This window comes from Enhydra lutris, unplaced genomic scaffold (genome assembly GCF_002288905.1).
Source record: "Enhydra lutris kenyoni isolate GAN:26980312 unplaced genomic scaffold, ASM228890v2 scaffoldscaffold152, whole genome shotgun sequence".
NCBI lineage: Eukaryota > Metazoa > Chordata > Mammalia > Carnivora > Mustelidae > Enhydra > Enhydra lutris.
In genome coordinates, this window is record NW_019154236.1 from 100571 (window position 1) to 118693 (window position 18123).

The following is an 18123-nucleotide window of genomic DNA, read 5'->3' on the forward strand; positions in this document are numbered from 1 at the left end:
GTGGGCCCGCTCCCTCCAGCTGCCCCTGCCACAGCCTCCAAGAACGGCCCTTCAGGGAGTGTGGGATCCCAAGCGTGGCTCAGCCTCATCCGCTTCGAGGCACCTTGCCCCTTGGTCATTGGGGTGTCTATGATGGTGTCAGAGGTTTCTCCCCACCCCCCCAGTGGCCACAGCTGACCCCAGCAGCAGGAGGTGATGGGCTGAAGGTGAGTGAGGGAGCCCACCAGGACGACTGGAGGCAAAGTGTCTGTAGCCCGGCATAGCGTGCTCACAGCCTTCTGAGTGTGGTTTAAAGCAGAGATGCAACACCCGTTCTGTCTGTGGAAGAAAATTCCCGCAGAGCAGAGCCCCTCATGGTACCTGTTCACAGCAAAGTTCTCGAACCCAAAGATGTCTAGGAGGCCAATGGACCTGCGAGAGCTCTTCACTTCCTGGGAAGGGGGCTTGTAAATGGCCGCGTTGATCTTGTCCACGATCCACACGAAAAGCCGCCCATAGATGCCCTGAGAGGGGGCTGTGTCAGCCCCTGGACCCACACGCCGTCCCAAGAAGATGGGCTGGGTTCCTGGGGCTGTCACCACGTCACGCACTCCCTCCCCTGCTGTTTGAACTCCCCTAGTCTTTACTCAAGCTGTTCCCTCTGTCTTGGAGCCCCCTTTCCTGTTGGAACAATTCCTACTCCTCAAAGCTCTGTCAAGAAGCCTTCCCTAACCCTCCTTTGGGCTCCCATCCCTCCATCCACATCTGTCTCCCTATCAGCTCTGAATATTTGGAGGGTCCCAGAACCCAGCACAGAACGCGATGCAGGCAGGGGCTCAATGGCTGGCAAACAAGTGAGCGTGGAAGCAGGAAGGGCTGGGGGCCCTCTCCACCCGGCCCAGTGGTGTCTTCTTTGGAAAGACCAGGCCTCCCTGGTCCTCTGGGCTGGGAATAGCACAGTAGACCAAGTACCCAAACACTATGTCCCAGCATGAGGCCCACGGGGCTGGGGAGCAAAGCAGGCTGGGGATGGAGGACCTGAGGGGACCAGAGCTGGCAGGGCTCCCCAGGAGCACGACACTCAGCCCCCTGCAGGAGGAACAGAGCTCAGGAGAAGGCAGCCTCTTGCTCAGGCCCTCTGCAGAGCCAGTGGCCAGAGCCTGGACCCAAGGGCAGGCAGGGGTCGCGGCCCAGATGTCCCTCTGGTTGGGTAGACTCCTCCACTCCTGCTTATATGGACAAGCTAATGCCCCCACCCCGGGCAGAGCAAGCCGGAGTCACGCCCCAAAGAGCCCACCTTGACGAAGGCGTCTCGCACATCCAGCGCCTGCTCCCTGCTGAGCGGGGTGGACACGGTCTCCCCGCGGGTGATGAGGGTACGGCTGGTCAGGCAGTTCATCAGGGCTGGAGGGTTCACCTGGTGGGGCAACATCCAGGCGCTCACCGGACCCCCGCGGCCCATCGCTCCCTCTGCCCACCCTAGAGAGCTCCCTTCCCACTGTCCCCCCAGGTCTTGCTCAGACCAGCTCCTCCACTGAGAATGGACAGCCCCATTCTCCCCACAGCCCCACAGCTGCAGCCTCGGCAGCCAGGTCCTCCCCAGCCATCACACCACACCCAAACACAGCCTGGGGTGGCTGCTCTCTTCCTGACTGCCTCCTCACTCCCTGTTACCTGGCCCTCCCAGGACTGGCTCCCAGTTTTCCATCCCAGGACAGAGCCCAGTGAGGCTTTGCTGAGAGATGGACAGATTGACTCACCCAGGGTCCCCCATGCCCCACACCATCCCCAGGGGCACCAGAGTTAGGGCAGCGAGGCTCCTGGGTGCCAGGCTCTATCCCCTCCCTGAGACCCGTGCCCAGCACAGATCCTGCTCACAGTCAGTTCTCCATGTGGAACTTCTAGAACTCTCCCAAGCAGAGTCCCTGCTTCCAGGTTCCCACATGCCCAGCCCCCTGAACCTGAGTCAAGACTGCCCCTCTGAGAGAAACTGAAGCAGAAGCCATGAGGACAGAAGGCCGGACACTGACCTCGAGCAGGGATGCGGCTGTAGCCAGGGACGGGGAGAAGAGGACCTCGCAGGCATCCAGGTTTTCAAACGTCCGGGCTGTCACAGCCGGGGGGCGCAGGGTCAGGCAAACGAGGGTGGGCACAGGGGAAAGGGGCAGGCTAGGAGGGTTAGGCTCTCGGGGTTCTGCCCTGTTCACAGGGGCCACCGGCACCATGATTAAGCACATCTCCAGGTCAGGGTATTTTTGAAGGATGTTCTTCCCATGAGCCATGGGCACCACGAGGTAGGAACCTTGTGTGCCCAGCACCTGGCATCATGCCCAGCATCCAAGTGGGGACATTGGCCGTTGTGGCCCTTTCCCCCCACACTCCTCCACCCCAGACTCCCAGAGCTCCTGACAGCAGCCCGGGCTCCTATGAAGCAGATCTGCAGCGGCTGGTCCAGAAGCTGAGCCAACCACCCCCCCACTCCCCCTCCCCCACAGCTAGGTGTTGTGCTGCCCTTGAAGCCAGGGCGGGACTGGGGCAGGGGTGCGCCATCGGGGCCCCTCACCCTCATACTGCAGGTTGCCCAGGTGCAGGATGGCGGCCAGGAGCTTGGAGATTTCCCAGTTCTCCGTGTCGGTGAACATGAGCACCTTCATGGCTGAGCGGATGTTGGCGTACTCCTGGCTGTCCTCCCGGCCCTCGCACGTGATACAGTTACCCTGGCGAGCAGGGGTGGGAGAGTGGGACACAGGAGGGTGTCAGTAAGGCCGTAGGGACCCCCAGAGAGACAGTGGCTGGGCTGAAGGCCCCCTCTGCCAGACCAGGCCAGCCTGGGGTGGCAGGTACTGACTTCACCTCGTGAGCACCATGACCTCTCCAGAAAGTCTAGAAAGCTCCTGGTTAGAGCTTTTAAAGAATACACTTCCCACTTCTAAGGACCCCAGGTGCCCCTTCTTCCCCAGAGTAAGAGAAGCTGGGTCACTGAGACCTGGCCTGGCCAGTCGTTTGGCCCAGCAGTCACAGCACACAGGCCCTATTCCATACCGTGCTCCCACTGCCCCCCCCAGTGGACACTCTCACTCTGGGACTGGAGGCTTCATGGTGGAGGCGGGTGGGGGGGGCACTGTAGGCAAGCAGGGCACCGACTGGGTCTGCCCCAGGATGTGTGCCTGTGAGCTGTGTTCACGTGCGCTTGCCTCCTCCAGCTACAGGAAGTGTCTGGGAAGGCCTACACACCCACAACACCTCTTTTTTGTCCCACATCCCCCGTGTGTCCCTGTGTCCTGGCCCTACCCCGCCCCAGACAGCCAGGCAGGGATCCTCTCCAGGCCTAAGGAAGCCAGTCCAGAGCCTGCCTGCTGTACCCATGCACCTCCACCCATCTGATGCTGGGTGGCAGCAAGAGCCCTGGGGCCCATGCCTCCTTGGTAGCTAGACAGCAGCAAGAGACTGCCACCAGGGCTCCGTGACCAGTGAGCCCCGAGGCTGAGGCTGCAACAGATCAGCCTTTGTCCTCCAATCCTGGGGCGCCTGGCAGAGGCCCTGGTCTTCACGTCCTCAAAGCCCGAACTAACAGCATATGTGTGTGGGCAGGTCTGTGCACGTGTACACATGGGCACATATCTACATGCCCCGGGTCTAGGGTATCTGTGCAGACTTAGGAACGTGTGTCTCTGTGATGACGATTCACCTAGATGCATGTGCCCCTGGAAACATGCCCAAGTGGGGCCCATACAAGCCCACATACAAGCCCAGAGTGGGCTGGGGCAGGTCAGGGGACAGGGAGAGCCCACACAGAGGAACCCACCCACCAGGCCGGGAGCTGGGGAGCAGCTGGGGTTGCTGGCCATGACCGTGCTGGGACTGGTGTCCCCTTCCCTAGGTGCCCCACCCGGGCCTCACCATAGCCAAGTAGTTATAGTCCTTGGCCTGGCCCAGGCCCAGCTTCTTCTTCTGATCTGCACTCATGCCCTCCAGCATGCAATAGAACACGTGGTAATTTCGTTCATCGGGGGCCTGCAAAGGCAAGTACGAGGTGTTGGGGGGTGGAGGAGGGGGAGGCATCAGAAACTGGTCAGGTTGAAACACGGTTTACTATTTTAACAAGTGACAAAATAGTGACCACAAAAGCCCCTGTGGGCGACTTCGTGGCGGGAATTCAGGCACCACAAGGAGCGGGCAGCGGCCTGGCACGATCCACACCATGCGGTACCCCCACCACCCCCGAGGCTGGGGCTTCAGGGCAGGGCCAGCTCCGCGCTGGGCTCGGCCCACCTGGCGACAGACACGGGACTTCTCCAGCAGGTACTGCTCGATCTTGGCGCCCTCGATGGCACCCCGCTTGTTGAAGTGGATGTCGATGTACTTCCCAAAGCGGCTCGAGTTGTCATTGCGGATGGTCTTGGCGTTCCCAAATGCTTCAGGGTGGGGAGAGGGTCATGGGTGAGGTCAGCACGCACCCAGCCCCCCAGCCCCACTCTGCGAGCCCTGGCCCTACCTTCCAGGATGGGGGTGGCTTCCAGCACCTGCTGCTCAATCCAGGAGTGCTGCCCACTGATGGCTGCCAGGAACTGCAGGATCAGCTTGGTGCTCTCCGTCTTCCCTGCCCCAGACTCCCCGCTGCAGAGCAGATCCAGAGAGAGGCAGGGCCCATCATGGTCTGAGGGGGGCCTCTCCCTACGGGGCTTCAGCCCACGCTGCTTCCCCCATCTACAGCTCCCCACTCCCCAGTCTATAAAATAGGCCGACAGTATGGACCTTTCAGGGATGGGAAAGGCTCCAGGACCTCAGGGCTCTGCCACGGCCAAAGATACTTTCCTTGTGCTTCATTTAGACACACACACACACACGCCCCACGCCTTCCACACCTGCCATGGAGCATGACGTAGACTGATGCTAGATCAATGCTTTGTCCTGTTACCCTCTGCCCAAGAGAGAATAGGGGCCCAAAATGTCACCTGACTCTAACTTAACAGGAATCAGTAATAAACAAGGTTGGCCTCAAAAGCTAACAAGAACTTTGGCAACATTAACAGAGATGTAAGACCTGGGAAAGGGAGGGGATTCTCTACATGATGAAGCATTAACAGGAACCAAAGCTGGAGCTCTGGGGCTAAGCCTGGAGCCCCAATCCGATGCTGGGCTGCCCACCTGATGATGCAGCACTGGTCACGGCTGTTGCGCTTCATGTTGAAATAGCAATTATCAGCAATGGCAAATATGTGGGGGGGCATCTCTCCAATCTTCTTGTTGGTATACTGGCGGATATGCTCTGGTGAGTAGATGGAGAGCAGCTGGTAGGGGTTCACAGCCACCAGGATGGAGCCTGTGTACGTCTGTGGACACAAAGGGATGAGGAACTTGCCACTTCCCATGGGGGAGGCTCGAACTCTAGAAAGTTCTCGGGCTCCACCCTGCTCCATTCCTCTGGAAGGCACAGCCCTGGCTTTGGAGTCACATGGACCTGGGGTCAGAATCCTGCCTCTCTGAGAGCTGTGGGGGGGAGGGGTCTGCAAACTAGCATTGGGTCTGGGTCAGAGTAGGTACTCAGTGAGGTTTGATGAAGGGAGGAAGGAAGTGGGGAGAGGGTCTCTAAGCCTCCATTTCCTTACTTTTATCTGTAAAATGGGCATAATGTAACTGTTTCTAAAGATGAGGAGCTGGTAGATTTTAAAAGTCATGAAAGTCATAGCTCACCGTAGGTACTCCTGCAATGCTAGTTCCCACTTTTGCCTCCAAGCCCTGCATCCCGGAGGTTTAGAGTAACATTCATAAACTGGACCATGCCCGAGCAGAGGCTGGGTTGGTTCAGGGGGAGTAGAACAAAGGCACAGCATGCTGAAGGGGCTAGGGGATGTGGTCTGGGGGCTGGGCAGGCCCCAGTCTCTAAAGCACAGCCCCAGGGCAGAGAGGTCCCTGTGTTCTGGGGGACAGGGCACCTCCAGCCATCCTGGCCAGCACAGGTGGGGGGCCCAGTGCACCTAAGATAAACTTCTAGGGGCCTTTCTGTTCTTGGGCTCCTCTGTTGATGCACGAGGTTTCCTGCTGTAAGCCTGGGGCCTTGCCACACAGGGGCCAACACGGTCTGGGCCTCTTGCCACCAGGGCAGAATAAAGTACCCAGAAGTTACTGCTCCCTCCCCACCCCTCCCCAGTCCAGCTTGAAAAGGTCAGGCGCAGCCTATAATTGGTGATGGATGGATCGACATCTGGGCCTGGAGAGGCTGAAAAAAGATGTGACCACACAGAGGAAGTAACAACCGGGTCCACAGCCTCCCGCCAAGGCCATATAGCATCACCCCAGAACCAAGCCATGCCCAGCAGCCTCAGCCCAAGGGTGGCCATGCTGGGCAAGTGCGTCTGCCAGCACCACATTCCAGGGGAAAGGCCCAAACCAGGGTCGGCTGTGGCCATGCAAAGCAGCCTCGGGCTCGGCAGCCCAGACCCAAGTTCCAGTCCTGGCTCTGGCCGCCTCGCCATTTACCACCCTGCTCTGGGCCCCGGGGGACGCTCCTCTGCCACCCGGGCTCTCCCTCCAAGCAACCCAAGCCAGGGGCTGCTGCGCCTGCCAGTACGGACCTCCTGAGCACGTGCAAGAGCCCAGACAGGGAAAGGTGGGGCAGGACGAGGACCCAGGCTGCAGGGGGCTGCCAGGCCAAACACGTCCTGAGAGCCTGAGCCGGCTCTGCCTTACTCACCCGCCCTCCACAGTGGGTCTGAGGTTGGAAAGCAAGGAACAGGAGAGAGAGCTGGTCAGTGCGGAATGGGACGCAAGGAGCTTCTCCACCAAGAACACCCCACACAGCTCAGGGCTGGGCTCACATCTCAGATCGGAAGCCACGAACCGCCAGCCCCAGGGCACCTCGGCCCCGTGACCTACAGCTCAGCCCTGCCTGGCTGTGGGAACCAGCTGGCCCCTATCCCCAAGGGAGGGAGTCAGCCCCAAAGAACGTCTTTTCTGTGGATCGCTTTGCTTGTCTACACCTCAGTTTGCTCATCTGTAAAAGGGGGATGGTTAGCACTTCCCCCCTACCCCTCCACCCCGAGGTTATGTGAAAACTGAAGGGCATAACCTTTGGCATGTGCCTGGTTACAGAGCAGCTGTGCTTACATGCCACCTTCCTTAATAAAGTGACACCGAACCACCTGGTCTGTGATCACTATGGGGCGTGAGGTCCGCTCCACACATTCAAGGACCCTCCACTGAGACTCAGGGGGAGGCCAACAGCCACATCGTGGGGGCCAGGGAGGAAAAGCCTGGGCCTGGGGGAGACAGCAGATTCCTCTGGTGGGGAAGATGGGGGCGGAGGGAGAGGGGGCGTGAAGGCTGGTCCGTGGGAATCAAGCACAGAGGCGTGAAAGGGCATGGCATTTGGAAGGTCTTTTGGAGAAAGGTCGCTTTGGCAGCTGTGAGAGGATGAATGGTTGTCCCAGAGGCTGGAGGTAGAGACACCATTTCAGGCCTAATGAGCCAGTCAACGGAGGCGGCCGGAGCCAGATAGGGGTGGCCCTGGGAGCAGGCCCGGCAGCCATGTGCAGGCCCAGGCAGTGCCAGAGAGGAGGCACTGATAAAAACTGGGAGAAGCCTTCCTGGGGTGGGGCCCGGACCCTCCTCTCCCCTGCAGAGCTTCCAGGGCCCCCCTATAGCACCAGGTCCCCCACTCCTGGATGTCCCCCATTCTGCTCACCCACCTGTCCAGACCGGACCCCACCCTCCCCACCAACACTGCTCCTTCCCACACTGCCCAACTTGGCCAACAGAGTCCCCCATCCTTCACCCAGGGTGGCACCCAGGAAGCCCTTCTCTGCCTCCCTCTCCTTCATCCCAGCCCACCTCTCTCGGGTGGCACAGCCAGCCCTCAGGTCCTGGACACCATGGGCTCTCACAGACTGCCGCAGGCACCCCCTGCCATCCACCCTTCACTCGGAGCTAGGGCCAGATTTTCAAGAATGGGACTGTGTCATCCCCGGCTGAAAACCCTCAAGCGGTTTCCCATGCCTACAGGACACGAGATGCCAGGGTGCTGGTCCTCACCAGCGGCATCCCACAGCCAGGAGGCCCCGTCTGCATTAACCCTTCAGCTAACAGCACCAAACTCCACCCCCTGCCCCCTCACCCAGCTAACTCCTGCAGTCCACACAGAGATGATCACCCCACAGGAAGCCAGGCAACCTCCTATGTGATCTGCATGGTCCCTGTCCCTCAGCTCCCCGACTCCTCTATAATTCGGGTTCAAGGCCTCCACACTCTAGAGACGCTGTCCTCCCTACCCAGACCCAGCCACGTGCACGGCACATACAACAGGCTCAGCGAATGTTTCTGCATGATCGAAAGAATGACTAGCAGGTGGAGAAGAAACAGAGTGGACAGCAGTAATTGCTGCTCGTAGGAAAGGGCAGAGAAGGGGGCTGAGGGGAGAACCTGTCAGCGACACACAGCCTGTCCTCCTCAGAAGGTTGCTGGGAGGAGTTACATGATCCTTTCCAGATGGGAGAACTCAGCCTCTGGGAAGCAGAGGGACTCCAAGATCACACACTAGAGAAGCACAGAGCTGAATGGGGTGGGGGGACTGCTGGCACCCAAGCCTAGGTCTTACCTAGGGCTGGGCTGATCTGAACCCCAGGAATACACCTGGGGGACTGTGGAGGTAGCAATGGGGGAGTGAAGAAGGGAGGGGCTTGGCCACCATGGGCAACAAGACCCAGGCCCATCCTACCTCTGTCTGTCCCCCAAGGCTCTTGGCATGGCTCCCTGAACTCCTCCAGTCCTCTCTCTCTCTCCCTCTCTCTATGGCCCATGGTCAACAGGGGGTTAGTGCCCAGCTGCCCAGCACAGGCCTCCTGCTCCAGCCTCCAGGAAGAAAGTCTGCCTTTGGGGCCATAGGCTGGGAGGAGGAGAGATAAGAGCTATTCCCAAGCCAAGGACACAGCACACATGGTGCCTAGGGGCCCCAGGTCCCCAGGCAGAGTTCTGAGGACCTCTCTGGAGCCAGAGACACATTCCAAGAGATGTGACAGGAATGGCTCCACCTCTTCCAGGAAGTCCCCAGGCCTACTGGCCCTGGGGTATCTCCCTTAGCAGGCCATGGAGACCAAGACACATCCTGGGCACACATACCTTCCTAGAGTCACAGAGGTGCTCACACAGGAAGTCTTTCCTTGTGCCAGAGGGAAGGCTGAGACCAGAGAAGAACAGGGACTCCCCAAAGGCCACCTGCCAAGACTTGAACCCAGGCGTCCCAGACTCTAGTCCCTGTTTAGCATCAGGGAGCCCCGGATCCCCACTGGCCCTGCCACTTGCTTCCTGCAGGACCCAGGGAGGACACCTGGCCTCTGAGTCCATCCAGCCAGGGGTTTCTAGGTGTCCTGTGAGGGTCTTTCCCCACTAGAGATGTCTGGGGCTGATTTGTGGCCCTGGGGTGCTATCCCTCAGGCTCCTAGGGGGCAGGCTAGCTGCAGTGGGCAAGCCCAAGGCAGATAGTCAGGGACAGCACATCACCTAGCCCAGGGCTGTGAACGGCCATGGTAATTGGAGGAAATCCTAGGTACGTGGGACTATGCCCAGGGTAATCCAAGCCATGTGACCAGGGGTTGCCATGGTAAGGGACAGGTATGGTTTCTGGTGGAACAATGGCCCAGCTGCTTCTTCAAAGCTCTGGTCCTACCCCATCTACCCATCACAGAGAGTGAACAAGTCGAAACCTTGAACAGAGCAATCCTTGAACAGAAGGGGTCCCCAGACCAACTGACACCCAGAATCCTAGGCTCGTGGACCAACTGAGCTGGGGACCGCCCAGGTAATTCCTGTACAAGAAGGCCACTTAGGCACCTCATCTCGACTCAGTGCCTTACCCTGTCCCCTACCCCCTCTCCCCCACCCAAAAAAGAGACCACCAGAAAGGTTACTGGTGAGAACTTCTAATTAAGCAAATGGCACAGATCTCAGAGCTTTCTGGAGAAACCATAAATCTCAGAAATTCTTTCCCTTGCTCCCCTCATCAGCCTACTCGAGGACACAAAGCTGATTTCTCTGCTAGCTGCCAGCAGCTCAATCCATCCTCCCAAATTTCACAAATAAGATTTGCTCTTCTTGAAGTTTTCTCTTTCCCCCTCCTTTGTGAATCCTGTGTTTGCCTTGGTTCTCTGATTCAGCCCACTGACTGCCCCTCACACGTGAGGAACCAGTTTGCCCGCAAGAATCAATAAACTTTGTGCAAAATAACCAGTGACCTCACCTCTGAGCTGTTCTTAGATACGGTCTGGGGTGGGGGTCTTTGGTGGGGACAATCCTCCTCTTACCCAGGAGGAGCTGGGTCAGGACGTTAGCTCTGGCAGTGGCCTCCCTGAGGGGGAGGAGGGAGGGAGGGGCAGGCCCCCCACTTACCTCCAGACCCAAGCGTCAGGCTCTACCCAGCCCGGGAGAGCAGCCACAGAGTGCTCTAGGACCCTGGGTGACCCCTCCCACCTAGGGAGAAGGCGAGTAGGGAACCTCTGCGAACTGGGGCATGGACACTGGCAGGTCTTCATGGGGTATCTCCAGCCTGGGCTCCAGTTCTAGCCCCATCCTCCTGTCTGGGTGATGCTCCTCAAATTGGGAGGGGCCACCTGTGCCTTGCCCTCCCTCAGGTGCAGGAAAGAGTGAGAGGGGCTTTATCAGCGCTAAGGGGCTCCCAGCAAAAGCCACTTGCTCTTCATGCCTAGTGGGTAAATGTCAAGGGCTTGGGCGCAGCCTCCCCTTAGGAGTCTGAAGTGGTGGAGGGTCCCAGAGTGGGGAGGGTCGCAGAGGGCTTCCCTGGCTACGAAGTGGCCACAATTCCAGGGCTTCTAAGAGGATGGGTCCCTGACCTTGATGCAGCTCCCTGTTGTGACTGCTCAGGGACAAATTTCAGGGCTTCTAGACCTGTCTCCCTGATTCCTCCTCACGGTGCTGACAATGTGAGGGACACTGTGCTGCTCGCTCACCAGGCCCTGTCCTGCCTCCAGCCTCTGATCCACACAGCGCCCCTTCCCGAATGCTCTCTAACCTACTCTGGGAACCCCAACCTCTCTCCCTGAGCTGGGAGTGAGGCCTCACCACCCCCAGACCCTACAGAACCTGATCTGTCTGTACTTACCTCGAACACACCACACAATACCTGTCACCCAAGGACACCCCCTCTACCAGCCGGCCTGCGGCCTGGGGACCTGCCTGGGGATGGGGACTCCATCCTGCTCTCCTTTTTCCACACCCATGCTTTCCTTTACCCGGAGCTGCTTGAGGGAGGATCTGGGTCAGAGACATGCAGTGACCCCAGCACATAGCTCTGGGCCTGGCTAAACCTCGTGGGGCTCAGTTTCCCTGTCTATAAAATGGGACTATGGGACTAGGTCAGCGGGTCTCAGCAGGCTGAGGCTCCCAAAGGCCCTTTCAAGAGGTCTGCAAGTTCCTTTCCACCTCCGTATCTGTGCGGCCTGCTCTTTCTCATATGCTTCAACCAAAACAGCCTCATATCGGCCTGGGTGTGAAGGAGACAGGAGAATTAGAGGTCTTCTATTAAGCCGGACATTAAAGGTATTCCAAAAAAATATAAAACAATACCACTCTTCTTGCTAATTTGGGGGGCATATTTATAGCGATGTCTCATTAAAAAAAGCTTTTCCTGTAGATGGATTTTTATGGTTATTTTTGAACAAATTAATCCATTTTGTTAAGTTTCTTGGTTTTAATTCTTAATATGGTAAGTTTCAATAGATACAGTCTACATTAACAAACGCTCTTGGGAGTCCTCAATAATTTTAAGAGCATCAAAGGTTCCTGAAGCCAAAACGTGTGAGAACCTCTAGGATACAATCTCCACGGGCCCTTTGTATTCTGACGGTCTCTGAACCCACCTCCTGAGATCAGGTCAGTCCTGGCTCTATGAGACCATTTGTCCTTTTAAGTTTCAAGGTGTAAGAATGTGGAGTGTACGTACGACTGGTTCTTAGGTCAAGGGTTTGTGGAGTCAAGGAGCATGTTCCCTCTTCCCTCCTCCTCTGAGGATACAGACTCCTGACCCATCCTCTCCTCACTGGAGGACCAGTAGGATGAGAGGCTCTCATCCTATGGTGAACCCAGAGGAGGCAGCAGTTCTCCATTTCTGGGCAAAACACGTAGCCTCTCACCGACCCGAGCAATGGCCTGGGGAGGCACACGAAGATGTGGGACACACCACTCCCTTTTCCAATCCCAGACCACACAAGCTGCGGTCCAAAGAAAGGATGGTTCAGACCAAGCTGTTGCTGGCAGAGTTTCTGACAGCCTCTGGAGAGCGGGCTCTCGGGAGTGGGCGGGGCAGCGCGTGGGCAGGACGGCACTCACGTAGATGAGGTGGTCCCGGTAGCGGATCAGCAGGTTGCGCAGAATGCCGGCCTCGTTGAGGTCTCCCAGGCGGATCATGTCCTCCACGCCGTGGACCGACGTGGGGTGCATGGGCTTGATGTGCGTGGCGTTCTGCGGGGAGATCCAGTGTTCCTGTGGGGAAGTACCGTGGTTCTAGTTAGGCAGGGCCCCTGAGACCCAGGCTGTGCTCTGCTGGACACAGGGATCCCAGGTCTGTGTGACCCTGATAAGGGCCTCCTCCTCTCCTGTGGCCAGACACTCTCATTATCAGGTGTGAGCGTCTGAGGATGGTGCTGCCCACCCACACTCTCTGTGGACCACTCCTCCCCTTCGGGAATTCTCTCTGCAGACCTAAAAGCTGGGCAGGGCAGGGATTTTGGCCCCACTCAGCATTCTCATAAAGGGTATTCGAGTCCCCCCCAGTCACTTTGCAAGATGGAGTGGAGCATGTAATCTCTGGAATTAGACTGGACTTCAGATGCGGGCTCTGGTAAACAAAGGCACCAAAAGTAATTTCAGACAGTGCCATGAATAAACCCACAGGCATATAGGATAGAGACCAGGGAGGGAACTCCCCTAGGGTCGTCAGGAACTACCTCTCCAAAGAGGTGACATTTGAGCAGAGATCTGAATGATGGGAAAGAGACCCCTGTAAGATGTGGGGAGAGAGAGTTCCAGACTAAGCCTCTGAGGCCGGCAAATGAGGCAGAGCAGTAGAGATGAAGGGAAGTGGATCCATTGGGGATAGATCTCATTGGGCTTGTTGATGAATGTGGAGCAAGGGTGAACTTTCGGTGCTCATGAACAGATGTGGAACCTAGAAGAGAGGTTGCCTCCATGGCTCTCCCTATTCTTCCCTGCAGTATCTTCTGCTGGGGGTTGGGCGGGGGGGCGGCTTCCAGTGAGACACGTGGCCAATGGTGTTGGCAGTTTCAACAAACCTGGAAATCCCTCCCTCCTTCCCCAAGGCAGTTTCCAGCACCTTCTCACAATCTAGCTTCTCAGCAAGGTGAGAGTGAACACTCCAGGTATGGCCACAGCCTGAGTGAGACGCCACAGCCCCCTGGGGGCCCCTACCTGTTCTCAAATGCCAGAACCCTGGGAGTCTCAGGACAACATAGGAGTTTGAGTTTTGAAAACAGGGGAGGAAAAGGGGACCCCTGTGCCACCTCCCAGCTCTGGCCCTAAGACTTGGTGGGTAGGTGTGATGCACACATGTCCTCCCATAGCTGCTTCTCCTCCAGGTCCCCTCTGGGATAACCAACCTCAAAAGTTGGACACTAGCAAAAATCTGAGGTATCACCTCCTCATCTCATCCCAGCCCCAATCTAACTGTCACCCAGTGCTACTCACTCAACCCTGTGAATCAGTCCCCTCCTCACCAGCTTTAAGCCCCTGCCCTGATCCAGACCATCATCTCTCACCTGGCCCCCTGGCCCTGGCTGCCCTCCAGCCCCTCATCCCCCTGGGAGCTGCCTCATGCACCTGTCTGATCGCAGCACTTTGGGGCTTGGAGCCCTTCCCTGCTCCTCCTCCCCAACACTGCAGCCTGGCATTCAAAGGCCAGCCTGAGGTGGACACAAGGACTTCGGGCCTTTGCTCCAGCAATCCCCTGTACTTTCAAGCCAGAGAAGCTTGGTCTCCACTTCCCCAGACACTTCGTGGCCTTGCTCATGCTTTTCCCTTTACTTCCTTTCTACTCAGCCTTCAAGGCACAGCTCAGAAGTTTCCCATTTCTAAAGCCTTTGCTGACCATGCTGCCCCCTCTTACATGTTCCACTGTGCCATCCCCCCACCTCCACCACAGGAATGTGTCAGGGCCTCCCCTGGGCCACCACGTCGCCTGGGTCTCCCATGGAAAGGCAGTGGGCACAATGGGTTGCCATTGTCTGAATGCAGTTCTGACCTCCCAGTGTGCCCCAAGGCTGGGGACTCATGGCAGCCAGACTCCGTGTCTTCAAGACCCTTGGTCCACAGTGCCTCACACAGGAGCCACACATGAATGATGTGGCAGGGAATCTGATAGGACAGACAGCTAGCTGGTGGGCTACGGGGACGAGTTCTGAATTAGAAGCAGAAGTCCTAGTCATGGAGAGACCCTCATAGTCCCTTTTTTCCACCCTCTCACTTCACCCAAGAAAATAGGATCAAAGTAGTGCGGTGGCCTGCACCCGGCCTTCAGAGGGAGCAGGGACAGGGCCAGCCAGAGCCCACCACTCCAACTGCCCTGGCATTTCATGGCACCTCCTGGGCCAGGAGCGCTTCAGTCCAGCTAAGGCCCTCACACAGCCCTCTCTGAGGCATGAATGGGCCTGATGGGGAGATCAAAGAACCTGCCTGGACTTTCCAGTCCTGAGTGGAACATTCCTTTCTCCCATTTTAACCTATTTCTTGATAAACGTTGATCCAGTTGGAAAATTCCCCTCTGCCCAGTCCCTGCTCACAGACTCGGTGCTAGGCTCCAGAGCGGGCCAGAGGGAAGAGGATGCCTGGGCAGGCTGTCAGCCTTCCTCCCTCGACCCCCACCTCCAGTCCCCACGGTCCCTCCCCCAACTGTTCAGCACAGCAGGGAGAGGCAACCCTGCAGCCCAGCGCACACCACTTGGAATCCCTGGGCCTCTGTGACCTCGTCTCTTCAATAGGAATTAGAGTAACCATCCCGTCTTCTTGGGGACCTTGGGGGAATTAAATGAGACACTAAAGGCTAACTTTGGTTTCCCTCCCACCATGTCTAAAAAGTGCTGGTGCCTTCAACTCTTTAGGGCTGGGTATTATTACTGCAATGCTTTCTGGTTTTACAGAGGACATCTTTGTTCTCGTTCATTCCTCATAACATCCCATAACAGAACGACCAGTCACCATTTAACAGTGGGGAGTAACACTCAAGCGATCACCTGGCTCACCCTGTTACACGGCAGAGCCAAGCCTCTCCTCACCCCTTCCCTGCATGGAAGGACCCTCAACCGATGTCAGCAGCACGCAGGTCAATGTCCACAGGCCCCTACAGCACAGACCGAAGCATAACCAGGGCACAAACGGAGGCCTGGCTCTGAAGGAATGCCAGAGAGAGAGAGAAATGGCCAGCCCCAGGGACTGGGGACACATTCGGAAAAAAAGGAGCTGTCCTGGTACTGGAGAGAAAGGGACTACAAGCTCTGCAGAGGAAGGGAGGAAGGGGTGCCTCTGGCAATGGGAACAGCTCCGGCAAAGGCAGAATGTTAGGGTCCCCTTAAGGATCATTTATTCATCCACTCATTCATTCAGCAAGGCTTCACAGAGAACCCTCTCTGGCCCTGGCCTTGTGGGGTCTCAGGGGAAGCAGATGGGACTCCCTTAGTCCCCGCCCTAGAGTTAAGGGAGCCTTGGAAGTCAGAGGGGTCAAAGACAACAGCCTGGAGGGCAGGGGTGGGAGTGGGGGGAGTGGGAAAGCCCCTAGGAGGCCAGAAGCCCTGGACTCAAGCAGAAGCCAGCCAGACTCCCCGACCTGCTTCCAGGCACCTAGTCATTTCCCTCCCCAGCTGCAACCCCCACCCCCAGGGCTTTAGTGGGAGAGGGTGGGAGGGGAGCTCTGGGATCCAGTGACATGGTTACAGGACACCATCTGACGTGCAACATGACCCAGGTGAAATGTAAGCTTGCAGGCAGAGTCCCAGGGCCCCACTCGGCGGGTTTGTGGGCCTGTCTGGGCTGCCAGCCAAACCTGTGCCCCCTTCTCTGGCTGTAAGCTCACAGTGGCTTCCTAGAAGGTCCCAGAACCAGAGTCTCCAGAAGGATCTGCAGGCCCTCCGGTTCTAAAGCCTGGGGGGACAAAGCATGGTTCAACAGAATCTGAGCACCAGAGCTGCCACTGAGATGTGGACCCAGGAAACACTACACAGAGGCCGAAGGTCCTGGGTACTCATCCCAGCACCATCACTTACTAGCTGTGTGACCAGGCCTGGTTGTCCGTCCCTGTCTCAGCTTCCCCTTGGGAAACAGAGCATTTGCGTCTCACAGATGCTATGAGGACCCAAAGACAGAGCTGGGGTCAAAGGGCTTTGCAGACCCCATGGGGGTATCCCTGAAGGCTGCAAGGAACAAGAGTGAGCCCCCTGCTCCCTTTATGGCCAGCGCCTGGCCTCCGGGCCCCCGAGACTGTCCCTGTCCCCAGTGAAGCCCTCTGTTCCCAGTTACTGCACCCTCTTTTGCCCCCCGCATTCTAGGATCCCAAGACAGAAACTTGGTTCTATCTCTGTGTTCCCCAGCACTGGGCACAGCACCAGGCACAATGCCAGTGACAGTAGGACTGAATCTCCCTGGGTCCCTCATGTCCCTGATAAGCTAGGATTCTGTTCTTGGGACCACACCCCCACCTGCCCATGCCACGTACACACGTGCTTCCCCTCTGGGCCCTCCTCCAGGCTACCCGCCTTCTCCAGGGCATGACCCTGACCTCACACTTTCCCGTCCTTCCCCACGCCCACTACCCATAGAACTTACACCTCCCGTATCCTTTCCCTTCAGGGCTGCAAGAAATAAAGGGTTAATCTGTTAGACGGATTCCTAGGGCAGTGCCAAGGTAAGCAATGAATTCCTAAGATGCTATAACCCAATAGAGCAAGACTACAGGCAGTTTTAGTCTAGCTCACTTTACTGAGGTATTCTCTACGGGGGCCCCAACATATGGGTCAATAACCTGATGAGACATTTAGTATGATCCCCATTTTACAGAAGAGGAAACTGAGGCTCAGAAGGGAAGGAGACTTGGTAAAGGTTGCATAAGTGACAAATGGGCAGGATGGGATTGGAATCCAATCTGTCTGACTCAAAGCACCCCTGTGCCTGAGGAGCTCCCAGCCTGGCGTCGCCCCCTGCCCACCACCATACACGGGCAGGTGCCCCACCACACACACACACACACACACACACACACACACACACCCATCTTGAACACTAGGCAGAATGCCCGGAGTGCTCATGGAAATAGAATCCAGGAGTCTGGCCAGAAAGGGAGGCACCATCTCGCTGGGGCAGTGAGAAAGTTGCATGGAAGATGGGGTGTCTGAGAGGTGGAAGTAGGGGCACAGGCACTGCCTCCAACACCCTCAGGTTCCTGCCCAGCCCCTGCCTCAGGTGACCTGTCTGCCTGGGTCTTCCCAAAGGCCTAGGGGCAGGGGAGGTAGGGGGCTACTCACATTGCCTTCATCGTCCACCACCTCGATCTGCCCAGAGTCACAGAGCTTCACCACTGCTCCAATGGGTACGTCGAATTCCTGCCCTGATCTCAGGTCCATCCAGACATAGTCCCCCTGTGGGTGAGAGAGAATCACAGCCAGGTGAGAAGGGAGGGGGATCCTGGGCCGTCATTCCTCCCAACAGAGGCTCCTGTGCCAACCACAGGAGAGGAAAGAAAGGGCTGGAAGCCAGCTGGTGCCAGGCCCCAGGCCCAGCACTGATCCAAGGTCTTCAATCCCTCCTCTTATCAGCTCTTACTGCCCCCATTTCCCAGATAGGTAAGCAGAGGCTTGGAGCAGGAAAGAGACCCCTTGGCTGGGCAGCTTCACACCCAGGCCTGTCCAGTGCCCAGCTCTCCCCAAGGCTCTACACCCCCTACACAGATAGCAAATCTGTTGAGGTTCAGGCTGAAACACCAAGCCACCCAAACCACTTTCCCTCTGTCCTAAAGGAGGCATCCTCACAGGACACCCAAACAGCCTCCATCACCTGCAGGGGCAAGTCTCAGAGTCACAGGGGTGGGTTCCTCACAGTGACTGCTCTGAGCTGGGCCCTGCGATATGAGTCCGTCAA

General features: G+C 57.5%; 1 protein-coding gene across 1 annotated transcript in view; it reads right to left on the reverse strand.

The window, feature by feature from the left end:
• LOC111140077 (myosin VIIA) overlaps positions 1-17621 on the reverse strand; it is a 63569-nt gene extending 45948 nt beyond the window's left edge. The window contains exons 1-10 of the mRNA XM_022492464.1: positions 17511-17621; positions 12316-12468; positions 5128-5312; positions 4475-4596; positions 4252-4394; positions 3880-3993; positions 2543-2696; positions 2010-2086; positions 1277-1396; positions 361-503 (exon numbers count right to left, since the gene is read on the reverse strand). Coding sequence (XP_022348172.1) covers positions 361-503; positions 1277-1396; positions 2010-2086; positions 2543-2696; positions 3880-3993; positions 4252-4394; positions 4475-4596; positions 5128-5312; positions 12316-12468; positions 17511-17609 — 1310 coding nt within the window. The 5' untranslated portion in view covers positions 17610-17621. The remainder of the gene's footprint in view (positions 1-360; positions 504-1276; positions 1397-2009; positions 2087-2542; positions 2697-3879; positions 3994-4251; positions 4395-4474; positions 4597-5127; positions 5313-12315; positions 12469-17510) is intronic.
• Positions 17622-18123: the final 502 nt, after the last annotated feature.